The sequence below is a fragment of the Heptranchias perlo genome, chromosome 9, assembly GCF_035084215.1.
Source record: "Heptranchias perlo isolate sHepPer1 chromosome 9, sHepPer1.hap1, whole genome shotgun sequence".
Lineage (NCBI taxonomy): Eukaryota > Metazoa > Chordata > Chondrichthyes > Hexanchiformes > Hexanchidae > Heptranchias > Heptranchias perlo.
The window spans coordinates 32044462-32061257 of record NC_090333.1 but is presented as its reverse complement, the minus strand read 5'-3'; the positions used below and the strand labels follow the sequence as shown (position 1 = coordinate 32061257).

The 16796-nt window shown below is 40.9% G+C and overlaps 1 protein-coding gene across 1 annotated transcript in view; it reads left to right on the top strand.

Annotated features, from left to right (window-relative positions):
• Positions 1–12837, top strand: part of dmap1 (DNA methyltransferase 1 associated protein 1) — a 75865-nt gene extending 63028 nt beyond the window's left edge. The window contains exons 10-11 of the mRNA XM_067990130.1: positions 645–940; positions 12244–12837. Of these exons, the coding sequence (XP_067846231.1) occupies positions 645–940; positions 12244–12303 (356 nt within the window). The 3' untranslated portion in view covers positions 12304–12837. The remainder of the gene's footprint in view (positions 1–644; positions 941–12243) is intronic.
• The last annotated feature ends 3959 nt before the right edge of the window (positions 12838–16796 follow it).

Below are 16796 nucleotides of genomic sequence, written 5' to 3'. Positions count from 1 at the left end.
CCTTGACAATTTGGCTTGTCTGCTTCCATATTTTCAGACCTTTCTAACAAGTCAAGGACAACTTGTGTAATTCTGTTTTGCAACTTGTGGAATAATCTGAGCTATTTCAGTCTGAAGTGTGCCATAATTTGAAAGAAATTAATGATTAGACTGCAGAGATATTTTTCCTTCTACAGCAAGCCAATGTAGCCCATTGAAACACTGCAGTAATACAAAAACAAACCTATAAGACTTTTGTTTAACGCCTCTGTGGTGATGGATCCATACCCTGCTAAGAACTGATAATCCTTACGTACCAGCCATATTTATGGGGATTGTTCAATAGTGATTTCGGTATTCAGGAGAAGCTGGTGTAGTAAGTTCACTGAGGAGAAATGATATGGAGTTATAGATGACTTCCACAGTTTTGTGTAGCTGCAGTTCTGAAGGTTAATGCTGCCAGCACTGATTCTGTATTAAAACACAGATACAGGTCCACTGTAAGAGCACTGCACTTCTGACATAGAACTTCAAACTCCCATGCTATTTGCAGACTTACAACAGCCTTTCTTAGTGATGTCTTCGACTGCATTTAGGTGGGAAAGGTTGCTGTTTTAAAGTTTATGAAAATGTTTACACATGTTTTGGTTGATACTTATTTGCAGATCTAAACCCAATGCCAACTGAAGAGATTGTACACATGTTCAATGAACTCCGCAGTGATCTAGTGCTGTTATATGAACTGAAGCAGGCATATGCCAATTGTGAATATGAGCTGCAGATGCTACGACATCGATACGAGGCACTGGCAAAGGCGGGGACAACTAGCTTGGCATCAGGAGAAGGATTTGGCATTGATGGACAGATGGGAACTGTGGGAACCAGTTCTGAGGAAACTAAAGGGGAAGGAAAAGATCAGTTCATTGATGTTGTTGGAGCTGCACCTCTCACACCAAACTCGGTAAGCACTGATAGTAAAGTGAAAATACCTAGCAAATTTTTGATTTGTATGGCTAATCAAGTAATATTGTCTACTACAGAAAATACAAATTGCAATTCATGAATAATAACTTATTGTATTACATCAGGCCTTCGAACTGTCACAAGTGCATTATTAGATCCATCTTTAAGTAAGATCTTCTTAAAACTATATATAAAACTTGTTGATATATATTCTGTTTATACAATGTTAATAGATACCATCATTAGTGACAACCTGTCTTTCAGTCATGAACTGCCATTCTTCATACCGTACATGGTGTGTAAAATCTGCTGCACTGTATTTTGTTCGATCTCAGCAATGTCTGATCAATATTTACTAACCAGGTGTTAGACAGTGGAAGAGTCTATCCTGTGATTAAACAAAAGCTATCATAGCCCATCAATGAATTATGTAAAAAAACAATAAGTTACTTCAGCAGAACAATCACTACTGTTACATGTAAAAAGACTCAAGAAAAGGTTTGATATCCATGAGGCAGTTGTGCTGCAGACTGTAAAGTTATTTATTTGAATACCAGTTCCCTCCAATGTAAAGGTAATTACACACCAGAATGATACCTGGGCTTAAACGGTTAAATTATAAGGACAGGTTGCAAAAACTTGACTTGTACTCCCTGGAGTTTGGAAGGTTGAGGGTGATTTCATTCAGGTGTTTCAAATGTTAAAAGGATTTGATAGAGTAGATACAGAGAAACTGTTTCCTCTGGTGGGGGAATCCAGAATACACATTCTTAAAATTAGAGCTAGGCTGTTGAGGCTTGAAATCAGAAAGCACTTTTTCACACAAAGGGTTGTAGAAGTGTGCAATTCTGATCCCCAAAAGGCTGTGGATGCTGGGTTAATTGAAACTTTCAAGACTGAGATCGACAGATTTTTAGAAGGTAAGGATATTGAGGGATAATGGATCAAAGGCAGGTAAATGGAGTTGAGGTGCAGATCAGCCATGATGTAATTGAATAACCGATCAGGCTTGAGGGGCTGAATAGCCTGCTTCTGTTCCTATGTTCCTACATCATAAAGAAAAGCTTTAGAAAGGCAACCCTTGAAGCCTGAATAACTGATTTTTTTTTGTAGAATGTTATAATGTGGTTACTAAGTGCAAATAACAGAAGCTCAGAATCAATTGCAAATTGCTGATTATGAATTATGTTTTTAAAAAGAGTAACCTCAACAGAAAAATCACTACTGTTCCATGGAAGAAGACTCAAAAAATGCCTGATATCCATGAGACAGTTGTGACACAGATTGCAATGTATTTATTTGAATACTGCCTCCCTAGAGTGAGAAGACAATTGTGCACCATAAAAAGCCTTAGAAAGGTGATCCTTGAATTCTGAACAACTGAATTGCAGTGCAAATGTTGTAATATAGTTACTAAGTGCAAGTAACAGTAGCTGAAAATCAATTACTAATTGCTAACCAGCCACCAAAGAGAACTTCATGGTTTCCACCTCTCTTCCCCCCCCCCCCCCCCAAATGTATTAATTCTGTTTTTATGTGCTGTGCATGTTTTTGAATGATAGTACACATATTTGGTAGCCCTAAAATTTCAAATATGTAATCTTCAATAGGGCTATAGATGTAGAAATCATATTTAGTCTTCATAAACTGACATTACTCTAGAAATAGTTGAAGTTGTGTTTGTGCTGGTCAGTCAAAATTTTGATAAGGTTGTGGTTTTCTGGTTGCTCTACAGTTTGATAGTTAAACACAACTAATTATCTGGCATCATAGAACGTAAAAGAGTGTGTAGGGCATCAGAAAGTTAATGTTATACTTTTGTGATTGCCTCAGACAATCATTGTCTGTTAAACTAACTGTGCTGTTGTGGTCAAATATCCCATTGACTAAATATGAACCAGTCAAACACCAGTTTCATTCCCTAGATAGGAAGGAACAGGTCAGTCAACAGCAACCACCAGTGAAATGCCTGATTTAATGGGGTTCATGCACAAAGACCCCTGTTCTTCACTCTAACCCCCTTCAGTAATTTTTTGATCCACCACTACATTTTTCTGTACTTTTAAGTTTTACAATAAAAATGATTGAATGTTAAGTATCCCTGCAGAACAACATATCCCACTGCACTTTGGGTCTTTACGTGACTAAGGCACAAATTCAGAACTGTTTTTGAGTTGTCAGCTTTTTTTGAAACATTTGGCCAGCTTTTGTCAATTTTCTAGGTTGGCATGTGCTGCCATAGAAGAGGTTCAGAAATCATCGGTGCTTCAGTATGCTGTACTAGTTCAATGAGCTGGTCTACGAAATGTTAAAACCACAAGTTTGTGTTCATAATTGTCACCCGTACTTACCTCCGTAACCTAAAATGTATCCCATCTGGACCGGATGACTTTTCTACTTTGATTGCTGCCAATTTTTTAAGTACCTCCTCTATTTTTATTCTATCCAATATCGCTACTACCTACTCCTTTATTGCTACAATGGCAATATCCTCTTCTCTAGTGAAGACTGATGCAAAGTATTCATTTAGTACCTCAGCCATGCCCTCTGCCTCCACAAGATCTCCTTTTTTGTCTTAATCATACGTGGTTCATCCAAGAGAACCAGTACTGTATCAGTATTACTATAATGTGTAGCAGGGAATTTAATGTGTTGTACTTTTTTTTGTTTGGTTGACTTTGCCAAGTGCACTAAGTAGAATTTCCTCCAATTAGTTCGCAAATGGAGAGCAGTCATATACGTTTTCTCAAAATTTCCTGTTACCTTCCATGATTTGGACACTCATCTTCCTTTACTGAAGCTATATGTGCAATGAACATGGATAGGGAGTGCACATTGAAACTTTATACTTGAATCAGGTACATAGTTATGTATTTTGGTGTATTTGGAGACTATTAATGGATCCCTATTATGTTCTTTATATCCATCAACATAAAATCATACAGAATGTCAATTTTGAGAAGTTGGGAATGGAGATTTTCTGCAGGGCATTTTTAGTGGTGTACAAAATAGTTAAAATGTTAAATACAGCTCTGACCTTTACTGGCTGATTAAACAACGAGGATGGCATTAGATTAGAATAAGACTGAAGGTCAAACCAATTCACTGTATAACCATTTTAGAGTGCTTCCAAAATTGTTTTCAACATTACCTCCTTCCCCCCCCCCCCCCCCGCCAACAAAAATGTAATTTTGCCCATACTTTGAAAATACAAGAATTAACCTAATCTTGGTCGCTGTAATTCTTTAACTGTTCGAGAACTGAAAGTGCTTTTGCAGCTTCTGAAATGCCACTTGTGGTACTTAAAACCTCTTTGATCTGAATGCCTGGAAAGTTGAATTGGAGCAGATTGGTCCAGTAGTAAGTATCGGACTGTCTGCTAAGGGACCTGAGTTTGGATCAATGTCTGGACATTCACAATTGGACTTTCTTGGCAGAGGGGAGAAAGGAAACAGTAGCTAATGCAGAAAATGCTTAACAGAGTGGTGCAAGCAGAAATCACCAAGTTGTTCTATCCCAATTGCACCCCCGTTTGGCTGGGGAAATTAGAGCTCTGTGTATGCATGCATCAACTCACCACCATCTGATTGCCAGTTAAAATTCTAATGTTGGAAAATATCTGACAGACTAGTTAGGTCTATCCTTAGAGAAGCATAAAGGTTAAAAAAAACAAAAAAAAACGCTCTTGATCCCTCTGTCCTTGCAAACTACCGCCCCATTTCCAACCTCCCTTTTCTCTTCAAAGTCCTTGAATGTGTTGTCACCTCCCAAATCCGTGCCCATCTCTCCTGCAACTCCATGTTTGAACCTCTCCAATCAGCTTTATGCCCCTGCCACAGCACTGAAAGGACCCTTATCAAAGTCACAAATGACATCCTATGTGACTGGTGCACTATCCCCCCTCATCCTTCTCGACCTGTCTGCAGCCTTTGACACGGTTGACCACACCATCCTACTCAACGCCGCTCCTCCGTTGTCCAGCTGAGTGGGATTGCCCTCGTCTGGTTCCATTCTTACCTATCCAGTTGTAGCCAGAGAATCTCTGACAGTGGCTTCCCTTCCCGCTCCAGCACTATTACCTCTGGAGTCCTTCAAGCCCCTTGGTGACGTCATGTTTTCGGATGATGTCACATTCCACATGCAGGCTGATGACACCTGGCTCTACCTCACCACGACCTCTCTCAACCACCCCATTGCATCTGATTTGTCAGACTGCTTGTCAGTTACCCAATATTGGATGAGCAGAAATTACCTCCAATTAAATATTGGGAAGACTGAAGCTATTGTCCGGTCCCCGCCACAAACTCCGTTCCCTGCCACAAACTCCGTTCCCTGGCCACCGATTCCCCCTCCCCCTCCCTGGTCTCTGTCTAAGGCTGAACCAGATGGTTTGCAACCTCTGTGTCCTATTTGACTCTGTGGTGAGGTTCCTGTCCAATGCTCTCCTGGCCGGCCTCCCTCCTTGCACCCTCCGTAAACTTGAGCTCATCCAAAACTCAGCTTAATGTAAACTGCAGTAGTGCAGCAAATTCTGCTTAGGTGTGACATTAGAAGGTGGTGAATCAGCACAAACTCTGTTGTATAGCTGATCCTAGACTGAAGTGGTAAGGTGGGGGGGACATTTCCTTCTGTAGTATTGCTTACATCCGTGGAAATGTTAACAGTTGGGGACTGTTCTTGTCCTCTTGACCACTGATCTGTCCTCAATTTTAAAATTCTCATCCTTGTTTTTCAAATCCCACCATGGCCTCGCCCCTCCCTATCTCTGTAACCTTGCCCAGCACTACAACCCTCTGAGATCTCTGCGCTCCTCTAATTCTTGCCTCTTGCGCATCCCCGATTTTAATTGCTCCACCATTGGCGGCTGTGCCTAGGCCCTAAGCTCTGGAATTGCCTCCCTAAACCACTCCGCCTCTCTATCTCCCTCTCCTCCTTTAAGACGCTCCTTAAAACCTACCTCTTTGACCACGTTTTTGGTCACCTGACCAAAATGTCCTTATGTGGCTCAGCGTCAATTTTGTTTGATAATGCCCCTGTGAAGCACCTTGGGACGTTTTACTACGTTAAAGGCGCTATAGAAATGCAAGCTGTTGTTGTGATAGTGTCACTCCAGAAGTGAGGGAGGGGGAAATAACCAAAACAAAACAAAACGTAACTGGAAGATTTGTAGTGTTTCCTAATAAATATTTACAGTAAAAGTGTTTTGAATTTTGTTCTGTCTTTTATAAACAAATCCTCAAAGATTTGAATACTTGAATCAGATACATTTTGAAAATTCATTACAATCATCTGAGGAAACTAGTTAAGGAATCTTTTACAGCTTTAACATAACTGCTTGTAAGTTAATGGTCAAATGAATGAAATAATTATTTAAAAATATTAATATTTCTATTTGTTAAATCTGATATTCTTGAGGAAACTGGTTCCTGACTGAAAAATACACATTTTGTCCTCTGAATGATACCTAAAGGAATTGTCCTCCTCTCCATTCAATTGACAGAGTTGCTAATTTGACAATACAGTGGAATCTGAATAAATGCAAACCTGGTTTAAACAGAATTCTGAAACAGATATAATATTTCAATGCCTTTGCCACCTGCTCCCATTGTGGAGTATATGATCTTAGCATATTATTTCTTGGCAAATTCTGTTGAGCTGCACTAAGTAAATGAGCCCAAATTTTCAACTACGAAATATATTTACAACAGAAGCTGATTATAATTGCTGTCCAACATTTTTTGTTCAGTAAAATACTTCTGGTCATTCTGTAATAATGATTTACTAATGTAGCATTTTCAATTGGCAGGTAACCACAAAATGACAACTCTTCATTTGTGAGGGAAGATACTTGTAAATTTATGCTTGAATATTATGTACAGTTGGCTTACTCTTAATGTAGGACAGTTCTTTGGAGGATATCGTTTTTAGCACCTTCTGATTGCCATTGCATGCTAACTGGCTTTACATTAATGGGAACGATCTTATAAATGAGACATTTTTATTCCCAACACGATTCTAGTTGTCTTCTGTTATGTCTGTTTTCCTATAAGTCACACCCCATATCCCCAGTTAACAGTGCTCCCTGGTCTCAATAAAGCTATTGTATAACTGGCCACTACAAGTGGACACCTAGGCCATTAGGTTCACTCACACTAATTGTTATTATTTTTTTTCCTTTTTCTGGGAAAGTGGCCTGAATTTTTATTCCGAGCAGGGGGGAGGATTTCAGGACAGGAAACCCAGAAGTAAAGGTTTCCTGGACGTCCTGACGATTTTGATGTCAGGACGTCTTTTAAAATTTTTCAGCATTTCCCGCTTGACAGGCAGCCAGCCAGATTGCTGTCATCAGGGGGGGTGTTGGGGCCGGACATTGGAGAGAGGGGGCACATACATCGGGGGAGGGCCGTGGATTGATCAGGGGGATCGGACATCATGGGGGGGTTCGGAGATATCGGGGTGGGGGGGAGTCGGAGACATGGTGGTGGGAGGCAGCCGATCATGTGTGTCAGATCGCAGAGGTAAGCTTATTGGAACTGGAGGAAACACTCCTGCTCTTCCTGGCTCACAAGCAGTCCAATAAAGGCATTTACCTGTTGATCTGGCCCTTCTCATGGTGAGAATCAGCAGGCCCCGGAATCACAGCCCCAGGAGTTAAAAATAAAGCAGCTATTAAAATGGAGGCATGCAGCCTCCTTCAAAGATTTCACTGACTGACTCGCCTACTGAGAGTGGATTGGTCGCCCACCCCCAACCCGCCTTTGTTAAAACTGGAAGTGGGCGAGTTGGCGTCGGATTTTACAATTTTTGCATTCCCATCCGGACCCAACCCACCCATCCTTGGGGGTTAAAATTACCTCCAGTATCTTTGAAAGCCTCAGAGATGAGAAACTATGCTGTATGGTGGAATCACCAGCAAAAACTTCATGGTGCAAAGGCCCATCTTGTTTCTCAAATAATGAAATCATGGAGGAGTATAAGGTCCAGTCACTAGCATTTCCATGTAGGCAAAGGTCATGAAATAAAAACTTTTTGGGGAAAGAAAATAAATTGGAACGGTATAGTGAGCGATCGTTTTGACTGTTTACGGTGTCAGCAAATGTGATACTTTAGATGAAATGCAAACAAGCTCATGATAACCATCAGGCAGCCCAGGTGAATTGGCACCTGAGTTGTGATTTCCTTTAGTTATCATTTAAGTCGACAGTAAATTTCTCACCTTCGTCGTTTGATCCACACTGGCAATCCAGTTAGTGAATATCTCTGTTAGTGAATATCTCTGTTGTTCAAAGTGTTAGTGTTGAAAGGAGACCTTCACCCTTCTTAGAAAATAGTGATTTACATGGCAACATTAACTTTTTACTTCATAGCAGTTACAGCATAGGAGGAGGCCATTCGGCCCATCGTGCCTGTGCCGGCTCTTTGAAAGAGCTATCCATTTAGTCCTATTCCCCATAGCCCTATAAATGTTTTCCCTTCAAGTATTTATCCAATTCCCTTTTGAAAATTACTATTGAATCTGCTTCCACCACCATTTCAGGCAGTGCATTCCAGATCATTACAACTCGCTGCGTAAAAAAATGTTTCCTCATGTCGCCTCTGGCTCGTTTGCCGATCACCTTAAATCTGTGTCCTCTGGTTACCGACCCTTCTGCCACCGGAAACAGTTTCTCCTTATTTACTCTGTCAAAACCGTTCATGATTTTGAACACCTCTATCAAATCTCCCTTTAACCTTCTCTGTGCTAAGGAGAACAACTACAGTCTCTCCACATAACTGAAGTCCCTCATCCCTGGCATCAAATCTCTTCTGCACCCTCTCTAAGGCCTTGACATTCTTCCTAAAGTGTGGGGCCCAGAATTGAACACAATACTCCAGCTGAGGCCTAACCAGTGTTTTATAAAGGTTTAGCATAACTTCCTGCTTTTGTATTTTATACCTCTATTAATAAAGCCCAGGATCCCTTATGTTTTTTTAACCGCCTTCTCAACTTGACCTGCCACCTTCAAAGATTTGTGTATGTTCCCCCCCCCCCCCCCAGGTTCCTGCACCCCTGTTAAAATTGTACCATTTAGTTTATATTGCCTCTCCTCATTCTTCCTACCAAAATGCATCACTTCTCACTTCTCTGCATTAAATTTCATCTGCCATGTGTCTGCCCATTTCACCAGTCAGTCTATGTCCTCCACCACTGTATACTTCCCTCCAGTCTGAAAAACAACCATTCATCACTACTCTCTGCTTTCTGTCTCTTAGCCAATTTTGTATCCACGCTGCCACTGTCCCTTTAATCCTATGGGCTTTAATTTTGCTAACAAGTCTATTATGTGGTACTTTATCAAATGCCTTTTGAAAGTCCATATACACAACATCAACTGCACTACCTTCATCAACCCTCTCCATTCCTTCATCAAAGAACTCAATCAAGTCAAACATGATTTTCCTTTAACAAATCCATGCTGACTTTCATTTATTAGCCCGTACTTTTCCAAGTGCCAATTTATTTTGTCCCTGATTATTGTCTCTAAAAGTTTCCACATCACCGATGTTAGGCTGATTGGCCTGTAATTGCCAGGTTTATCCCTCTTCCCTTTTTTGAACAGGGGTGTAACATTAGCAATCCTCCAATCTTCTGGCACCGTCCCCATATCTAAGGAGGGTTGGAAGATTGTGGCCAGAACCTCCGCAATTTCTATCCGTACTTCACTCAGTAATTTAGGATGCATCCCATCTGGACCGGGTGACTTTTCTACTTTGATTGCTGCTAATCTTTTAAGTACCTTCTCTTTATCTATTTTTATCCTATCCACTACTTCACTGCTACAATGGCAGCATCCTCTTCTCTAGCGAAGACCGATGCGAAGTATTCATTTAGTACCTCAGCCATGCCCTCTGCCTCCACAGGATCTTTTTTTGTCCCTAATCAGTCCATGCCTCCTTTGACTACCCTTTTACTATTTATATGTTTATAAAAAACTTTTGGGTTCCCTTTTTATGCGAGCCGCTAATCTATTGTCATACTCTCTCTTTGCCCCTCTTGTTCCCTTTTTTAGATCTCCTCTGCATTTTCTGTATTCAGCCTGGTTCTCTTCTCTATTATGAACCTTACATTCGTCATAATCCTCCTTTTTCTGTTTCATTTTAATCTCTATATCTTTAGTCATTCAGGGAGCTCTAGCTTTGGATGCCTTTCCTTTCCCCTCGCAGGAATGTGTTTACTCTGTACCCGAACCAACTCTTCTTTGAATGCCTCCCATTGTTCAGTTACTGTTTTGCCTACCAATTTTTGATTCCAATCCACCTGGGCAAGATCCCTTTTTAACTCACTGAAATTTGCCCTCCTCCAGTTAAGCATTTTCGCATTTGATCGTTCCTTGTCCTTTTCTATAACTATTCTAAGCCTAAATGATATTATCAACACTGTACCCCAAATGCTCCCCCACTGAAACATGCTCCACCTGCCCCACTTCATTCCCCAGAACTAGATCCAGCACTGTTTCCTTTCTGGTTGGACTGGAAACACGCTGTTCCAGAAAGTTCTCTTGAACACGTTTCAGGAAATCCTCCCCCTCTTTGCCCTTTACACTGTTACTATCCTAGTCTATATTGGGATAATTGAAGTCTCCCATTATCACTACTTTATAGTTCTTGCATCTTTCTGTAATTTGCCTGCAAATTTGCTCCTCTATCTCCTTCCCGCTATTTGGTGGTTTATAGTACACACCCAGTAGCTTAATAGCTCCTCTATTGTTCCTTAATTCTAACCAAATAGTTTCTGTCCATGACCCCAAAACTATATCATCCCTTTCCAGTGCTGTAATAGTTTCTTTGATCAATACTGCCACCCCCTCCTTCCTTTCCTTCCCTACCTTTCCTGAATGCCTTGTAGCCAGGAATATTAAGTACCCAATCCTCCCCTTCTTTGAGCCAGGTCTCTGTTATTGGCTCTATATCATAGTCCCATGTGGCAACTTGAACCTACAGCTCACCAACCTTATTACCACGCTGTGTGCATTTACGCACATGCACTCCAATCTCATCTTAGACAGCCTCTCATTTGCCCCTGTCTGATCTCTCCTATTTCTGAACTACTCTTTACTCTAGTGCTACTTGTCCCTCCCATGCACTTTATTTCTCCTCTCTAATGTTTCCTCCTGGAGCCCATCCCCCTACCAAACCCTTCCCCACAGCACTAGTTAACCTCCCTGCAAGGACATTGGTCCCTGCTCTGTTGAGGTGAAACCCGTCCATCTTGAACAGCTCCCTTCTGTCCTAGAACTGGTCCCCATGTCCCAGGAATCTGAAGCCTTCCCTCCTGCATCATTGCTCCAGCCACACTTTAACCTGTCTTGTCCTACTGTTCCTATACTCACTAGCGTGTGGCACAGGGAGTAATCCAGAGATTATTACCTTTGAGGTCCTGCTTTTTAACTTCCTCCCTAGCTCCTGAAACTCTGACTGCGGGACCACAACCATTTTACTTCCTATGTCATTGGTTCCCACGTGGACCACAACTTCTGGCTGTTCCCCTTCCCTCCTCAAAATGTTCAGCACCCTCTCAGTGATGTCCTTTACCCTGGCACCAGGGAGGCAACACACCATGCGGGACTCATGTTGGCGGTTGGAGAAACGCCTGACTATCGAGTCCCTATAACAACTGCATTTCTTTTGCTCCCCTGTGCAGCCTGGTCTCCCACACTGCTGTGGATTCTCTCCTGACTGCACTCCCCCGAGGTGTCAATACCCTCACTGGTATTCAACACTGAACACCGGTTTGAGAGTGCCACACTCCCAGGGGACTCTGCACTGCCTGCCTGTACACCCTAGTCTGTCTGGTGGTCACCCACTCCCTCTCCGCCTGAACTCTCTGTAGCTGCAGGGTGACCACCTCCTGAAATGTGCTATCCACGAAACTCTCGGCTTCCCGTATGCACTGTAGAAACCCTGAGCTTGAGCTCGAGCAGTTGGCGGCACTTCCCGCACATGTGGTTTTTCAGGATAAGCGAAGTGTTCTGGAGTTCCCACATGGCACAGGATGTGCATGCGACAGGCCCCAGCTGCCCTTCCATGCTAGCTAACAGTTATTTAAACTGTTTGTTTAGCTTTAAATAACTGTTAGCTAACATGGCAGGACAGCTGGGGCTTGTCGCATGCACATCCTGTGCCACGCGAGAACTTGCTGCTGTTTCTATGACTTCAAGCTTCTAGCTGCTATGAGAATTTCAAGAGTTAACCGGGAGACGTCCCTGACCATGCAAATGGTTTGATGCATGCTGCCTTACATCCTGATTTTTGTTTTCACAGAGGAAGCGAAGAGAATCTGCGTCAAGCTGTTCTTCAGTAAAGAAATTGAAGAAGCCCTGACCTGGTTTGAAAGGCTAGGAAGTGGACAAAATGTGGTTAAACGGATCTTTCACCGCATAGCAGTTATGCTCCTGCATTTTATTCAGAAAAGACCACCAAAACTCCAGGAAATCAGGAGTAGCAAGCACTGTTCATAAATTATCCGGCAGTGGTTAGGAAGTAACGAATGCTGTGTCCATGACATCAGAAAAAAACTGCTAAGCCATTTCCTGCAGAAGTTCTATCAATACCCCAACTGACCAGAACTTCATTAACGAGGAACATTTATTTCTGAACTGGATCACAGTGCTTTGAATATTTGTATAATTATGTTTTACTTGTAGGGTTTGGTTCTATTTGGTACAGGACAGTGAAACTATCATTGAGTGAAGACCACTCGCATGACCTTATTTTTATTACAATTTTTTCACCTTGATGAAGAAAGAAAAGGCTGCGGTATCCAGTTACTAGGATCAGTGTTCAAAAGAAATTGCAAAAGTTTATTGTAGTGCAGAAAATATCAACATAGAATAAAGAATTTTATTTAAAAAAAAATGTTTGCAGTATCATGCTACTATTTGAAGTTGGTGCTAGAATTCCCTGTTACATATGTAAACATTTGTTTAGAACTGATACTGGAAGGGATGCCATATACATCTTGTGTATGTGTGCGCTTACTGTAGTCTAACACTTCCTGCAACATTTTTGTCAGGTTTATATCATCAGTCTTACTTGGGTCACTCTATCTGTCACGCTATTTTGGTGAGTCGTCTCTGTTTTTCCATTGATTTTACTTAACTCCTCCATGCTTGGTCTCAAAGATAGGTGAGGCTGTTACCTCCCAGGTTTGTCTCCAGAATTGGTGGCAGTGTAGTGACCCATTTCAGGCTACTACACCTGTCAGGGACCCCTGTGTTGTTCCACCACTTCTCAGACCCCTGGCCTGCACCCTGTTGGTTCCTTTGACCACTCTGACATTTTCCATCTATTCCTGGTCCTGACCCTCTTCTTCCTCTCCCATTTATCTCTTGTTCCCAGGCCTCCCCCCTCTCGGGCCTTTACTTGCTGTGCCTGCACCTCCCCCTCTCCCCTGGTCAAGTGGTGGATTCCTGGGATTCCATATTTAAAAGCACATGTTGTGCTTACAGTATATTTTCACTTGCTTGGGAACAAGGGAAAGTGAGCTGGAGGGGGTGGCTAAGGAAGAAATTAAACAACAGATGGGGAGAGGATTGGGAAAATGAAGAGATGAGGAAAGCGTAAATGGAGGGGAGGGGAGGGAATAGGAAGGTAAGGGGAAATTGGAGAGGAGAAAATGAAGGGGAGGGGATGATGGTGAGTGGATGGGGCTCGGGCAAAGTGCAGGCTGAGTTTGTCCTACCCTCATGTCACCCAAAAAACTGTAATGTTGTGTTTGGCTTAGTTGGGAGTTCCTGGGGCCTGGCAGTATTGGCCCAGGCCCAGGATCTATCAGCACAGTGGAGCTGGAGACCCAATAGTAGGAACCCATCCCCAATAATCATACACCCTATTCCCTTCCATCACATGTATCCCCCACCATCCCCAATACCTCCACATCCCAGACTCTCCTATCCCACAATCTCCTCTAAATAATTTATTTCTATCATTTACTTTGTTTTACCTGTATCTCTTCATTTTTGACCAAAATGTAGTTCAAAATGTCTAAAGTATATCAGCAAAATAATGTATTCCCCATTACACTGTATATTCCTCTTTTCTTTATCAAATAATACATTATGTACAAATAGACACACAATCATGGGATTAAAGCCTGAAAATATTACACTCAAAACTATAATTCTCAGTAATAAAAATGCAATTTAAGTTATTCAATCAATATAAATCAGTGGTCATCATAATATGTTGCATGTTACATGTAGGATAAAACAGCATGTCCTCTGACTCAGTGTGAACAATCCACAGGAGATCCGCTTGTTTATTGTAAAAAAAAACAGATGATGGCCACTGACAACTGTAACAAGAACAGATTTCTCATGAAATTGACCTTGATGGTGCTGGGAGTATAAAAGTATAAAATAAATTGTAAGTATATGCACCAAGAATCCTGATTCAACAAGTATTGGTTAACTCTGTGTCTTTAAATTTATACATACAATGAACACAATTCCAGGCAATGACATTAGAGTCTGGGTAGGAGTTCCACAGGTAGGAAAAATGATGTGTTAACCTTTGCTGCTGGCAGTCTGTGTAGACAATGTTGAGATCCAGCTGCAGCAGCTCATGTTCCTGGCATAAACCCGGAGGCCTCGATTAAAAGTTAGCAACTGTGGAGCTGCTCCAGTTATTACCTGTGAATAGGATTTCTATTTTTATAGAATTTGCCTAAGTGTCTTTTCACTTGCCAGAAACAATTACATCATATTGACTAAGAATATTCTAATAAGGAATAAATAAATGCACCTTAAGTATTAAACGGAGAAGAGATGCAACTGTTAAATAAAGGATTCGATGCAGCAGAGCGGCATAAAAAGTAACAGTAAAGGGTTGGTGATAGAAGAACAGTTATGTTAAATGTGTGATTTTTCTATGCCTTTCGGCTTAGTGAAACTCCATGTTGGCAGTAGCCTTGCTAAATCTTAAATAACTGTTATTTTGGGTAAATGATATATTCTAGCAAGAATTTACTTCAAGGAATCTCACTTCTGTTGAAGTATATCATCAATATTGTGTTCGCTCTTTTTGTAATTTTCAACTAAAGGAGGGTTTATAGTTGTATACCTTCATTCAACGTTGCTGCTCTTTAATGACTATGTTGTGTCTGTCCTGACACCTGACTGACCATCACAGGAGCTGGATCAGACTGCTGTAGAGGTGGGGGAGGAAGGTTGGAAGCAGAAGAATGATACTGAGCTGGAGTTCCCAGATCTGTGCAGATTGAACGTATCGCTGCTCTGGTTTTTAGTGTGTTGTAAGTGATTTCTTGCCAGATTATTTTTGCCCAAATGTTATTTTGCATTAAGGTTTTACATGGCTATTGCAGTTTTATTTTCCCGGTTTGTAACCGAATAATTGAATTTGAAGTTCCACAGCTAATAACTTTGTGTTGGCAGAGGGAAAGTGTGAGTTTTGCCACTAGGAGGCGCTATTGTACACAAACTTTCAAATGCTGCATATTACAGTAATGTTTGCAATTGGGAATCAGTGACTTGATTGGCTGATTATAGTGTTTTAATTTTATAATTATGCCTAAAGGTTTTAAAATCTTTTGATATATCGTCTAAATTTTATTGTCAAGATTATTTAATCCCACTGCTACCAATGGACTGCTGTTTATGCTGTGACTTTTGTCCATCATATTCCTCACATCTGATCAGCTTGTGACATCAATCTATTAGAACATTCAAAAAGGAGAGCAACAATTGTGCCAATAACATTTTAGGAATTCTTTCAGGATTTTGAATGTTTCAACTCTGGCTTTTAATTAGGGATAGATTAGCTATTAGACACAGATTTGCTTTAGTAGAATATGGATTTGAATTTCCCCAGTTATCAAGGCAAACCAACCTGCAGACATGTAAATTAGATGGGATTCCACAATGCAAATTCTGTTAATTTAAACTTTGGCTAGCTTGCCTTGCATTGCTTTGTTTCTGCTTTTGTGAAGATGACCTTGAAATTTTTGTTTGCCACCAACCTTTATGAAGAATCTTCATCTCATATTCTAATTGATAACCTGGTTTAAACTGTGTAAAAACTGTCTCCTGTCATACACTTGATTTCAAATTAACATTTTTCATTGCAATTATTTTACACTGATGTCCCCAGTGGAATCACTAATATTTATAAATAAGATTTGCTCTCGAGCACTTCTTTTGCAAATTCTGAGGAGCATTGGGGATATTCCAACCAGCCGAAACTTCTCCTTTTACTTTGATGCTAAATTTCCTCTCCTTGTAATCTCTGAATCAATTGGAGGTCCAATCAGTGAAATCCCTGTTTGAATATTAGTCTCCTAAATTCAATCTTACACCTTTTTTCACAATTAGCAAACAATTAACTTTAAAGCTATCAACAAAAATGTAAACTTTATGCCATAAATTCTAGAGATTGGAACATAAAACCTCTCCTTGTCTGTCTTATTAAAGCCTGCTAAAAGGTTGAAATACATTTTGAGCCTTTCTAAGTGTCTAAGAATGTGATATTTTGCATTTAAGTGACTGCATTTAAAATTCAGTTAGTGTGATTTTTGTTGCCCCCCCCCCCACCTTCAATTAGGCTACCTCCCTGCACAAGGCAGGCAGCTCTGAATTATTATGCAAATGAGCTGACCCTGTAAAATTTAAAACAGCCAGCACACTGCAGTAAGTTAGCTTTATGCAGGCAACTAGGCATTTAAGCCTACAGTTATGCTGGACTGCAGAATTAGCTCTGATTATAAAGAAAAGCGGGTTATTTCTGATCAATTTTGTTGCAATGTTTGGTCAGTTTGTCTGAAGACAGCTGTTTGATTTGTTCAAATACATTTTTGATTG